The sequence below is a fragment of the Myotis daubentonii genome, chromosome 12, assembly GCF_963259705.1.
Source record: "Myotis daubentonii chromosome 12, mMyoDau2.1, whole genome shotgun sequence".
NCBI classification, from domain to species: Eukaryota; Metazoa; Chordata; class Mammalia; order Chiroptera; family Vespertilionidae; genus Myotis; species Myotis daubentonii.
Window position 1 is genome coordinate 14359977 of NC_081851.1, and position 12576 is coordinate 14372552.

At 58.1% G+C, this 12576-nt stretch overlaps 1 protein-coding gene across 1 annotated transcript in view; it reads left to right on the plus strand.

Moving 5' to 3' along the window:
* Positions 1-354: 354 nt before the first annotated feature.
* The window catches only part of LOC132213904 (protein Daple-like), a 144495-nt gene continuing 132273 nt past the window's right edge, over positions 355-12576 (plus strand). Inside the window, 11 exon segments of the mRNA XM_059660785.1 lie at positions 355-438; positions 1455-1595; positions 2032-2150; positions 2850-2931; positions 3244-3280; positions 3283-3386; positions 5070-5123; positions 8466-8606; positions 9248-9369; positions 9623-9795; positions 11683-11828. Of these exon segments, the coding sequence (XP_059516768.1) occupies positions 355-438; positions 1455-1595; positions 2032-2150; positions 2850-2931; positions 3244-3280; positions 3283-3386; positions 5070-5123; positions 8466-8606; positions 9248-9369; positions 9623-9795; positions 11683-11828 (1203 nt within the window).

The following is a 12576-nucleotide window of genomic DNA, read 5'->3' on the forward strand; positions in this document are numbered from 1 at the left end:
CCCAGAATGATTTTAAATTTCATAGGGAGTGTGTCATAATTTTTGTGTATTCCAAAGCACTTAGCATTGGCCGGGAGCTGCCACAGCCTCTGACCCAGCTGTGTTCCCTGCTAGAGCCCTTTGGAATATGGGTCCCAGAGCAGTTAGGAATACAGGCTCAAGAGCCGTTTAGAACTTGGGGCAAAGAGCCTTTTTCGAATGTGGAGCAAATAGCAGTTTAGAATGTGGTGCAAACAGCAGTTTAGAATGTGGGGTGATGAGCCATTTGGAATGTGGGGTGAGTAGCCGTTGGCACTGCTTGGCGCAGAGCTGGTGGGCACAGAGACGGTGGGCCCAGAGCCTGTGTGCATAGCGATGGACGGTGGACACAGCCTCAGGATGGACGTTACTGTACGAGAGCTCATGGAGCTCTTTCTGCAGAGCACGCTGGTGGCGGGGGTGAGTGCACCTGCCTCCCTGTCCCATTGCGGGTGCCCTGGCTCCTCTCCCGCCCCCCTGGGGTCTCCACAGACCCCACCCTCCTGGACCCTAGCAGTCCTGGGACTCAGGGCTCTTCACAGGTTTCCAAACTGGGGGCGGGGGTCCTGGCCTGGGAACCTGAGGGGTTTCCTACTCTGGAGCCCATGCACTAGGTGCAGGACCCCCTGGCGCTTCCAGCCCTGGACTGAGATGAGTTCACTGCTCCTGCCAGGGGGCTAGGCTGCGGGTCCAGGCTCTAGATGTTTTCGCTCAGTGGTTAGAGTGTTGGGCTGCCGACCAAAGGGTCACAGGTTTGATTCCCCGTCAAGGGCATGTCCCTGGGTTGAAGGAGGTGATGTCGGCAGGTGGAGGAGAGGCTGCCCAGTGAGGATGAGGCCATGGGCCTGCGCTCACACCCGGCAGAAAGGGGAACCAGGTGGTCCTGTGTGGCCTGTGGGGATGAGATACAGGCTCTCCTGAGAAGTATTTCAGGTTATGAATGGTTTCCTCAAAATATAAGATTGTCATGGACCCAACCTTCTGACATAAGCGCTCTGATATTTTGCCATCTTCGGGTTAGATTTTATTTGCAGAATAAGATGCCATCCCTCCTGACCCTCCCCTCCCAGGCTTACCCTCTTTGTGTGACACATGGATGGTGTGCGACTGAAATCCCTGGGACAGTTGAGGGAGCTCCCACGCTGGGAGGAGTGCTGTCTGGTGGGAAGTCAGTGTCCTCCTTGAGCTAGTGTGACAGCAGCAGTGGTGTGTGAGGAAAGAGCTGGGCTGCAGACTGTGGCTGCACTTGCTGAGGAGCCTGCCCGCCCCCACAGGAACTTGGTGGCTGAGGGTTAATAATGTCAGTGAGGTGGGTCAGCTGTGGGAGAGTGGGCCTAGGTCCCAGGGGGCGTGGCCTTGGGAGGTGGGTGCTCTCGGGGACCCCAGCGCTGCTCCCTGCCCGGCCTCCACAGCACCTTACCCTTGTGTGCCCTCAGGTGACCCGCCACCAGGAGACCCTGTTTAACTTGCAGAGGTTGGAGGTCCCAGACATGGCCCTGGAGGAGCTGGAGTTTCTCTCCAGCAACATGACCTGTCGCCTCAGGAGGCTCTTAATTGAGCAAGACAGTTACAGGGAGGTGTGTTTGCTGGTGGCTCAACAGCCTGGGGGACGGTGGGGAGGGGCCTGGGTCCGGGGCCCTAGTTATGGCTGCGCTCCTCATCCTGACTTACTCTCAAGCCTGCACACTGTCTGTCCTCCTGGCCCATTTCTGAGGGGGCAGGGCGTGGGCACTTTCCCTGCAGGGCCCAGTCCCCTGAGACACCTGTGTGAGGACAGAGGTTGAGCTTGGGGAGCCTGATCCATGCCCTCGGCCCTTCTGTCTCACTAAACATATCCTCGCTTCTTAAAAACTCCCCACCTTCTCCTGCCTCCCTCCTGGCTTTGCAGTCGCGGCTGCCATCTTCTCTTTTACTTTCTTCTGTCTTTTCGTCATTCTTCACCACGTTCTAGTGCAGGCACTGTGCCGGGCACAGGAGCACGCTGGTGAGACCCCTCTGTCTGCCCTCCTGTAGCTGGTCGTGACCATGACCCAGGAGTGGAACACCAGCAGCCGCCCCAGCGAGGACACGCAGCCCCTGGCCGTGGAGCTGGCGGACACCAAGGCCACGCTACGCGGAGTCAGGCAGGAGCTGTGAGTCCCCCAGTGACCCGTTCTTTCCGCTATTGTGCCCTGTGTCACCCCCCGTTGCTGGCACATGTGGTTCACTGCCATGCGGTGCAGCAAACGGGGCAGCTCTCACAGTGCCCTGGGTTGACGGGGCTCTGCTGTGAGCTGGGTCCCTGTTGGGCCCTGGGCTATCCTGCTCCCTCCCCTCCCGGGGCCTGCACAGCAGGGTTCTGCTGGGTCTGTAGGGTTCCGGCCAGTCCAGACCTGGCAGACTCAGAGCAGCAGCCTGCTGCTCAGCCTCGGGCCCAGTGTGGGTGCTCTTGGCTGGAGGGAGGATGTGGTTCTCCCATCCCGTCCGGTGGGCCTGCTCCCCCTTTCCTGCAGCTGGTGATGGCACCATGCCCACTTCCTGGGAAGCTGCCCCCTTCACCTCCCTGCCAGGGGGCCTCCCTGCCTGCCTGACTGTGGAGGGAGCAGTGGCTCTGGGGGCTCCTTCCCTGTCCGCACCCCCAGAGTAAAGCTCAGGTGTGTGGTGTAGTCTGAGAGCTTCAGTGACAACTTAAAGCTCACCTTGGACTCCAGAGCGTTATTGCAGCCCCACGTGCAGAAGCCCTTCTCACACCTAGAAGCCAGGACCCCCTCCTTCCCCGCTGTGGTCTCCCAGGTGGTGGGCTTTCCGGGTGCTTCTGAGGAGCCCTCACCACGTGTTCTCATCGCCCGCAGGGAGGAGAAGACGAAGCAGCTGGCGGACGCCAGGCATCAGTTGTACCAGCTGGTGCTGGTGCTGCAGGAGGCCCGGCGCAATGTGAGCAGGAGGCCTATCGTGTGGGCCGGGGGTGGGGGGCTGGGACGCCCCAGTCACCGGGGCCCCAGGTCCAGGAACGTGACCTGGGACACCTCTGCCTCCCGCTCAAAGCAGTGCTGCCTGAGAGCCAGTTGTCCTGGGAGCTTCTGGGGGGTGACATGCTGCAGTGACAGCATGTGGGGCCCCCACACAGGGGCCTACACATGGACCAGCTTGGCCGCCCCTGGCTTCTCCTGGGGTGCAGGGACTTGGGCCTTTCCCCAGCCCTGAGGGTGCCCTGAGCCAGGTCCCCTGCCTTTGCCCACCTCCCCGAACATGGAGTTGGCAGCCAGCGCCCAGGCTGCTCCTGCCCCCTCCCTGAGGTGGACTCCCTGAGGGAGAAGGTGAGGCATGTGGAGAGGCTGGAGATGGAGGCGATGGGCCTCAGGCAGAAGGAGAAAGACATAGACTTCTATGCAGCCATATGGAAGTGACCCCAGCAGGGTCAGGCGGCCCGCGGGCACTTGTTTCCTGGTAGAGGGGAGAGGGGCCGTGATGCCTCCCCAGTTGGCCCTCTCCCTGCACCCCAGACTGTCTGCCAGTCCCCTGGGCTCCCTCTGGTAGTGGAAGGAATAGGATTCGGATTGTAGCTGAAAGGCCCTGATTCTTCTAGGACTTGCCCTTCTCCTCCTTCATGCTATAGTGATGACTTTCTATTCACTGATCTTTTTCTTTAAGACTCCTTGTAATCTCTATGGCTAAATCTTACCAGGACTGTTTCCTCATCTATAAAACAGAGATAACTGTACTAGTCCGTGAGGTTTATACAATGAAAGAGGTAAAAAACCTGGTATTTGGGCAAGTCCCATATGAAGCTCTCCGTGGTGTAGCCTACTCAGATCCCGAGGTTATGGGCCTGTTCAGGGGAGGGTGTCAGGGCTGAGGGGGGATGGAGACCAAGACCCAGGCAGGGTTACTGATGCTCTGACCATGCACCCAGCTGCCTCATGTGAGCAGTGGGTTCAGGACCCTCTCTTCCAGTCTTGTTTGCTCCTCCCACCTACTCAGGGAATGGTTGTTCCCGCAGGAATGTTGGTGGCTCACTGCTCTGCCCCCTGGGGAGAAGGCACCCTGGGTGCTGTGCCCAAGCAGCCCGGCCCAGGACGGGTGGGGGTGGGAGGCCAGCTCTCGGCTTTGTCCTGGAAATGGTCCCCTGGCCCTACTGGTGATGAAGGGCATCAATCTGCAGCACAGACAGGTGTGGGGCACGGGCACCCTCACTCACAGGTAGGAGGGTTGCGGAAGGTCATGTGCAAGCTTCCCCAGGCTGCCGCCTCCGCAGCCTCCTGCACACGGGGAACCTAAGGCAGGCCCACATCTCAGCCAACACTCTGCCCCGTGGATGGGGGTGGGTTTCAGGGCTCAGCCTCTGTCTCCGTGTCTTTTCCGGGCCTGTCCAAGCAGCCTCGCTCAGTCATGCAGACGCAGTGACTGAAGGCCTGTGTGGCGCCAAGCCCTGCGCCAGGAGCAGGGGATCTAACACAAAGCGAGACTCACTCCTGGCACTGGGGAGCTTCTGGGCTTTTGCAGGGTTTCCTGTGGGAACCCCTGTTCCGTATTCTCAAGGTGCGTGCCTCTGGATAACAGCAGCAACATTTTTAATATCCTATTTAATAAGAGCCTAATATGCAAATTGTCCCCTTGGATGGGAGTTCCACAGGGAGGCCAGGAGTCCGACTGCTTGCTATGACATGTGCTGACCACCAGGGGACGGCGTGGAACATTGCTGGCATTGGCAATGCGCTGTGACCTCTTGCTGGCTAACCAGGAGCCAGGGTGACAGGGATGGAAGTGCTGTAAGAATGCGAGCTCGTTCTCACTCCCCCTGCAACCCTCCCCCAGGACGCCAGGGCTCGCCCGCCAGGGAAGCCCCTGAGCTCAGGTGCTGGGTGCCCAGGAGGAGCCCACCCTGCACCCGCACAACCTCTTTAAAGTGAGCCAGGCCACAGCAGCCGGGACCACAGGGGCATATGGGGCTCCTGGTGGGTTCGAGCAGGAGCTGGTCTGCAAGGCCGGCCAGGAGAGAGCGTGCTGCCCGCCGTGCTTCCGGGGGACACCACTGGGTGGACCAGAGGCCTACACTGCTCTCCGGCCCACAGTGTCTGGCCTTGCTCACCACATCTCCGTATGGAGACTTGGGCACCATGACTCAGGTATGGGGGGGAGGGGGGTGCATAGAGGCCAGGGGCCCAGAGGTCAGCTGTGACCTGCCCTTCCACACCAGGCGCTCACCCTTCAATCTCCGGCCAGGCCTAGGGACCAACCCAGCAGGAATTTCATGCCCCGGGCCTCTAGTCAATTAATCATTTTGCTGTGAAACTAGTAATGTCTTACACTTTCCATTAGTAAATGAATTACAAGAGAAATAGAGAGGTCCATGGAGACCAGGCCACATAGAGGATGAGTCACACTGTTCTCCAAGGCCCATGTGCCAGGGTCCAGGGAGCAGAGAGGACAGAGCTTGCACCCACATGCTTACACAAAAGGGGTGCCAACAGCCCTGCTGGCTGTGCGCAGCCTCCCTTCAGCCCTGCTGGGCCAGGTTTCCTGTGTGCAGCTGGAGCCCCTGAGGGTAGGGGCAGAGCCTGTCTGACTGCATGCCTGGGCCTGGCACACACAAGTCACTTGGTAGTGACCTCACAGGCCAAGTAAAAACACATCTCAGCATGAAAAGACTTGCAACCTGGGGAGAAGGACGGAGGAATCAGAGGTGTTGTCTCCTTCGGACGGTGACAGTGTCGGGTGTGATGGGCAGCAGAGCAGAGAGCCAAACACGACTGTCACGCGGACACCCACCACTCGGGGCCCTCCTATGGGTATAGGGGGAGCCACAGACGGCCCGGGTGGCCGTCCAGTGTCGCCACTGAGAAACATAAAAGGGGAGGGTGTCAGTGCCACAACCTGAGGAGACAGGCCTGGGCGCCCCTAGGCACAGCTGGGAAGTGGGGGTGCACCAGGGGATCCTTGACTTCCGTCTGCAAATGCTCATCCCACCTCTGCTGCCAGGGCCCGGGGTGGAGGACAGAGGCAGAGAGAGAGTGCCTGGAAGGTCCCACTGGTCCCCATGCTTTGTCCTTGGCTGAAATTCCCGCTTCCAGAGCGCAGACGTGCGGGTGCCTTGAGGGTCCTGAGCAGCTGAGGGCCAGCTGGGCCTGTCTCTGCCCCTCAGAGAGGGATGTGCACTGAGCTTCCTGGGCAGGGCTTGCTCCCAGAGGCGGCGGAGGCTCCGCAGGGGAGTCCCAGCTCTCACTCCACTTGCTGGGTGTGGAGCAAGCCTTGTCCCCATCCATCACAGAAGAGGTGGTCGAGGCACCTCTGAGCCCCTCGTGCCCTGGCACCGGGTGGCGTCGATAGGAACACGTTTCTAGTGAGCTTATAACGTGACGTTCTGTCCACAGATGGGGCCCCTGGATCCGATCGTGCAGGGAGGGGCAGGGCGGGTGGTGGCAAGGCAGGTAGGAGCTGGGTTTAAGATCGGGCCCCGGGGCAGGTGGTCTCACACTCTCTGCCTCCTCCAGGCCCAGCCTTTGCCACTTTAGGACTTGGGCACAGCTTCTCGGGGTCTGGTCTCTCACTTCTGCGGTGGTGGGGTGTGCAAAGCAGGTTTAGATGTTTCTGCTGCCTGATACATGGGGAAGGCTGACACCCCCAGAAAACTGAGGCCCATTGGAAGAATAGCTGTAAATCATTTCGTTCCATGCTGTACTCTGCTTCTGGACACTTGTCCATCCTGCCTTTCCCCAGGTCCTTCAGGGCCCAACTCACATGGCACCTCTGACTCCCCCTCATGGTATGATTCAGCTGACAAGTGTCTTTGAACACTTCTGGGGGCCCCATGCGAAGAGGAGTGGCATAGTCCTGCCCTGCAGGAATAGCCTTGCGGGGGGTGGGCTCACAGGCCAGTTCAGTGTTGCCTCATAGTGGGCACTCTGGGTGCCCAGCATCTGACTCAGTGGGTGGGATAGAGTGGAGTTGAGGTCCTCAGAGTGGGCAATTCCGGCTGGGTTTTGAAGGCTGAGTAGGAGTTGGTTGTAAGGATGACTGAGAGGCTGTGCTATGGGATCCTTCAGGGCCTGAGAATATGGTGAGACTGGTAAGTACTGGTGGGTAGACACAAGATGAGAATTCTGGGGGCAGTGGCCAAGGGGGGAGAGATGGACCTCCTTCCTGTAGAAGCCCCTCCATGAGCTCTGGCTCACAGCTCTGATAGTGGTTGGGGCTCCTTACCCACGCGGACTCCTTAAGGATAAGGTGCAAGGCTGCTGAGGGCAGTGAAGAAACAGGACTGGACCTCTCCTGCCTGAATACAAGCCCAGCTTCACCCCTGGCTGGCTTTGTGACTTGGGGCTCATTCCTTAATTGACCCAAGTCAGCCTCTTTGTGTGTAGGAAGGGACTGTCCCTGCCTCCCTCTGGGGGCTGTTGTGAAGAGTGAATGTGGCAGAGACAGAGAGCACCTAGTGCAGGGCCAGGAACAGGCAGGAAGGGGGCTGCGAGGTTAAGCCAGAGTCACTGACCAAACCCTTCCAGCTGCCAGGCTTTGACCAGAACCGTGTCCACTGGTGGTAGGTGCACGGTTTCCCCTCTACCGAGAATCCGGGGTTCTGGCCCTTGCGGGGAAATGAACACGTGATGGATAAGCAGGAGCTACTGGCCCGCTCCCAGGTGTTAGAACCCGTGAGTGGGGCAAGCCTTGGAAAACAGCCCGCCAAGAGAAATGGGCATGTCCCCGTGGATGCGTGCTTGCAGACTGAGGGCATTCAGGGGAGACTCAGTCCCCCTGAGACTGAGTGGCGCTGGGAAGGCTTGTGGGGGTGGGGCGGGACCAGAGATGAGGGGAATGAGCTGAACTGTGTGTGCTGGGCACTGGGACAGGAGTGAGTGCAGTGGACGCCGCCCATGAGGTTGCCTGTAGGGGCCCCACCATTGTGTTCCACCCCCAGCATGTGCCTGGCACACAGAGGCCATAGTACTGGTTTGCTTGTTGTGTCTTACAGACCCTCATTGCCGGGAAACTGCCCAGAGCTGTTGTTTCTCTAAGAGTAGGTGTGTGACATGTTCAGATAGGACCTGCTATTGAACAAAAGCTCCTCTGAATTTTGTTCCATGACCCAGATCAGTGGAGTGACTGAGAGAGGCCTAGACTCGGCCCTCAAAGCCAGGACAGACTCTCAGCCCCACCCCTTCCTTGTTTAAGAAAGTGGCTCAGCCACATCCCACACCTGTCAGCAGGTGCACGCGTCCAACCATGGAGGCTGTACATGTCAGACACTCTCACAGTGTTCCCTTCCCGAATTTAAACAGTGTCTTCCTGCGGGGATTTTTCCATCTGGCCTGGCCTAATGGAGAAGGGCAGGGGCTCAAAAGTGGAGACAGAGCTTCCCGTGGCAGCAGGGTCATCCCTAGGTTGTTGGTTTGGGCCCAGTGACTGGAAGAGCTGTTGTCATGACCAGGGGCCTTAACCTGATGGCTCTCATGTGTGTTCTTGCTGACCAGGTGCCGACTGGAGACGAATATTTTTCCATGGACACCGAGGGCCATCTCCAGGACCATTGGATTTGGTATTGGATTGATAAGCTATTCGAGCGGGAGGAGGAGAATGTGCAGCTGAAATCGAGGCTGCACCACCTACAATTGGTAGGACAAGCTGTGGTCACCACGTGTAGCAGAGATGGGGGCAGTTTTAGGTTCATGTTGTGCCCTTCTCTGATGTTCAGCTACTGGATCGGTGCTGCTGCCAACACAGTGATGCTCTGAGGGCGGAGAGTCGCTTGCTAAGCTCAGTGGCTTGAGTGGGCACCACTGAAGCCTCCAACACAGAGAGGCCTGATGCTGTGTTGCTTTCCTGTGAGGATGGAGGGGTTGGGCCTCTGTTGCAAAAAAGGGTCTCCCTGGCGTTTATGATGTGGGTTGAGCTGTGATGTGAGTCCCTACGGCCTTTCCAAGGCATTAGGCCTGCTAAGGGGCCACAGAGCAGCCGTCACCATAGCACTTGCTCTAAAGCCCTGCGCTGTATGTCACTTTGTTCAGACACCCCTCAGAGACCTCGGGTGTCTTCATCCCCTAGGTCACTGGGTCAGCATACCTTTTAGTGGCTGTAAGTCTCACAGCTGGGCCATGTACTGGAGTCGTTTCTGTGCAGCTGTGTTTTTGGAATTGAGCAGGGGCATGGAGGCCCTTCATCCTGAGGGAATGAGGACAGATGCACGGGGGCCAGGGCTTTTCCAGAGCGTGCCCCAGTCCACATCCTCACCCCCCACCCCCACTTCCTGCACTAGGCCCGGGACACAGACCAGAAATGCCTTGAGGAGCTGCGGGAAGAGATCATGGCCCTCAAGACTGCACAAGGGCAGAGTGTGGAGGAGTCCGCCCACCTGCACTGGGAGCTGGAGCAGCTGTCAGAGGGTAAGCAGCAGCCCCTGGTGGCTGAGAGCCAGCCTGGCTGTGGATCCTCTCTTACCCAGGGAGCTGAGCCCTTGGCTCTGAAACTCATGTGTCAGCCCTTCCTCTACCCAAGTAAATAGGGTTTTATTGAAGGGCCATTTGGAACTGTGTCATTGCAATTCTCCCCAAGAACATGAAGGGCCTGGCCACCTTGAGTCAGGCCGCGAAATGCGAAGGAAGTGCTGCCAGTTTTCTCAGCTTCCATTCAGCCAGTGCCAGGAGCTTCCAGGTGACAGCACGCTGATGCCCAGGGGGGTCTTCGATCTGTCGGGGGAGGAGTGGAAGCTCGGGATGCAGGAGGCGTCCCCAGTGGTCACTCGCCTCCATGATAGTTGTACCCGGGGCATGGTTTCCTCCGTTGATTTCATCATCGGACAGATGGGTATGGTCTGCTCTCCGTCTTCCTGGGCTGGGGCTGCTCAGTGGCTGTTGTTCAAGGGACCCAGGCCTCTTCCACTCCCTCTGGTGTTGGCCCCCTCCCAGCCCCCAGAGGAGGTGAGGGGGTGGCCAGGAAACGTGGGTGTGGTGGCCGGCAGTGCAGCAGGAGCCTCAGCACCCGGCAAACAACAAGCCAGTTCCTGTGTCCAATAATAGCACACGTGCACCTGAGAGTGCAGGTTAGGGTTTGCTTAGAGCTCTGCAGAGCCAGGAGGGCCTTAGGCTGGTTTGGGGAGGGGCTGCTTTTTCAATTCTGAGCAACATTCCTCAGCGTCATGGAAAGGCTGTTGAAAGCAGCTGGGTATTCCTTCTCTTCAAGGCGTCCCATCCGCTCCAAACCTAAAATCAGTTCACTGAACTGCGAGTCTGTGTGAGAAGTTAGTTCTTTCCTTGGTTTGGTGTCTCCCCAGTCCTGGGTACCCAGGCTCTGGGAGTTCAGGTTCCTGGGGAACACACTGCCCCCTGGTGGGACACAGAAGTGGTGCCAGCTGGCAGGGCCTGGCTCAGACCAGATGTGCTTGTTAGAGACCAAGGTGGCTGATGGGGTTGGAAAGCCTCCCTGATCCAGATGCTCAGTGCAGCTTGTGAGGCCTTTCACTGACTGACTTCTTCTTCGTGTTCCCAACTCCTACTGCTCAGCTGGCAGCTCACGAACAAAGCGTGGACGTACTTTGTGTGGTTGGGGTGGTGGCTTCTTGAGTCAGAAAGGCCTGGTTTAAAGTCCTGGCTCCTATACGTGTTAGCCAGGTGACCTCTTCTGCACCTCAGTTTTCTTATCTGAAAAATGGGGGTAATGAAGCTGCCTCACAGGATTGCTATGGGTATCTTGTGAGAGGAGGCAGTGAAGCATTAGGCTGTGCCTGGCCCACGGGGCCCTAACAAAGGATCACTGTTCTCCTCGCCCATGTCTTATCCAAAGATACCCATTGCTCTGCTTCTTGGGGTGCTCGTGAGCAGCCCTACTAGCAGTACAGTGTGATAAGGCTCCCAGAGCTGAGTGTGTGGCCTGGAGGGACAGGCGAGGGAACAACCCTGACCCCTCAGACAGTCATGTTTTCCTCCTGAACAAGCCCCGGGACTTTCCCAAAGTCACACGCCTGCTGGCGGCAGGGAGGGGCCGCGAACTCCCATTCTTCTCAGGTCTGTGCTCCCTTTCTGTTCCGCATTGAAGCTGTTTAAAAGCAAAGGAGGACATTGCCTTTTTCTACCTTATGTTTTCATCTCACTTAGAATTTTAAAAGCAATTTGGATACACTGTCTCATTCTCTTTCAATGCAACTGTGAAAGTACAAAATGAAATCTCTGACTGAAGGACCTTACCCAGAGATGGCGAGTACTGGGCATATGCGCCCCATAGCCTCTTCCACCCACAGACATGCGGTCAATGATCGTGTCCCCGCTACACCCTCGGCTGAGCCACCTGGATTCCCACCACTCTGAGTCTGGCACAGAGAGCTCACTCTCTTTGCCATCTCCGTTAGTCTCTGAAATCCTTGGCTTCACGGTCAGGTTAAAACGTGGCAGAAAGTGGTGCCAGCAATTCCACTGTCTTGAACGTTTGCATTGGCTCCTCTCTACCATCACCTGCTTTCTTCTTAAGCTCTGCTTGCTCCCCTAACAAACCCAGCTGAGAAAGCAGAGGGGCCATAACCGCCCGAGGAACTCTCAGATGCAGACAGCAACAGCACCCTTGGAAAAAGGAAGGGCACCCAGCTGACCATCCCAGACCCTCAAGCCTAGGGCTCAGGGTGATGGCCATCTCAGGGCCGGGGGCAGAGAGCAGAAGCTGAGGCTCCTGGAATATGGGCTCTGACTCCACTTTGCTCTTCAGCCTCCAGCTGCTTCCTGAAGCTGGACAAGGAGAAGCAGAGCCTCCAGGACACCATCCAGGGGCTGCGCGACGCCTCCCTGGCCCTGCAGGAGAGCAGCCTCCAGCGCCGGGAGCTGGAGAAGGAGAACCAGCAGCTCAGAAAGCAGGTACCCGTGGGTGGTGCCCAGAACATACAGGCATGAAAGTGGCCAGGGGGAGCACCCAGGTGTGGGTGAGCATGCACAGTTGGGGGACAGGCAAAGTCCAGTGCAGCCACTGTTATGGTAGGGGGACAGGAGGCCTCCTGGAGAGGCGTCACGAGGCAGCATGAGGAGTCCCTGCAGCAGTGAGACCGCACACGATGGACCTCTGTGTGCCTCGTTGCCCTCATCTGTGAAATGGGGTTAGCGATGCACCCACCAGTAGGTGTGGTGAGGATGGTGTGAGTTAGTGCAGGCAGAGGGTCCAGCCCGTGGTGAGTGCCTCATGGAAGGAGAGCAGCGCCCTGTTAGAAACCATCAGGCGGGCCCGGGAGAGAAGCAGCGATGGAAGAATTGCTCCAGTGTGGAGACCATGGATGGGCCGTTTCAGGGCTTGGCTGCTGGTGACAGGAGCGCAGTGCCCACTCTCTCCTTTCGGTCGAGAGGATGAGGAAGAGGAGATGGCTGGACTGCATTGCCTTTCTGGACAAACCAGGTCTTCCCAGTAGCACAGTAGAACAGACATCTGGGAGGACAGACAGGCTTACCAGCCAGGTTCATCCTACAGTTACCAGGACCCCATTCACATGGCAAGAAGGGCCCTGAGAGGCTAGTGACAGCCTCCCTGTGCAGGTCATTCTGGGTCAGAGGGCCTCAGTCCATGTAGCCAACACGGGTGACACAGCTGCGTCACGGGCTCTGAGCACACCTTGAC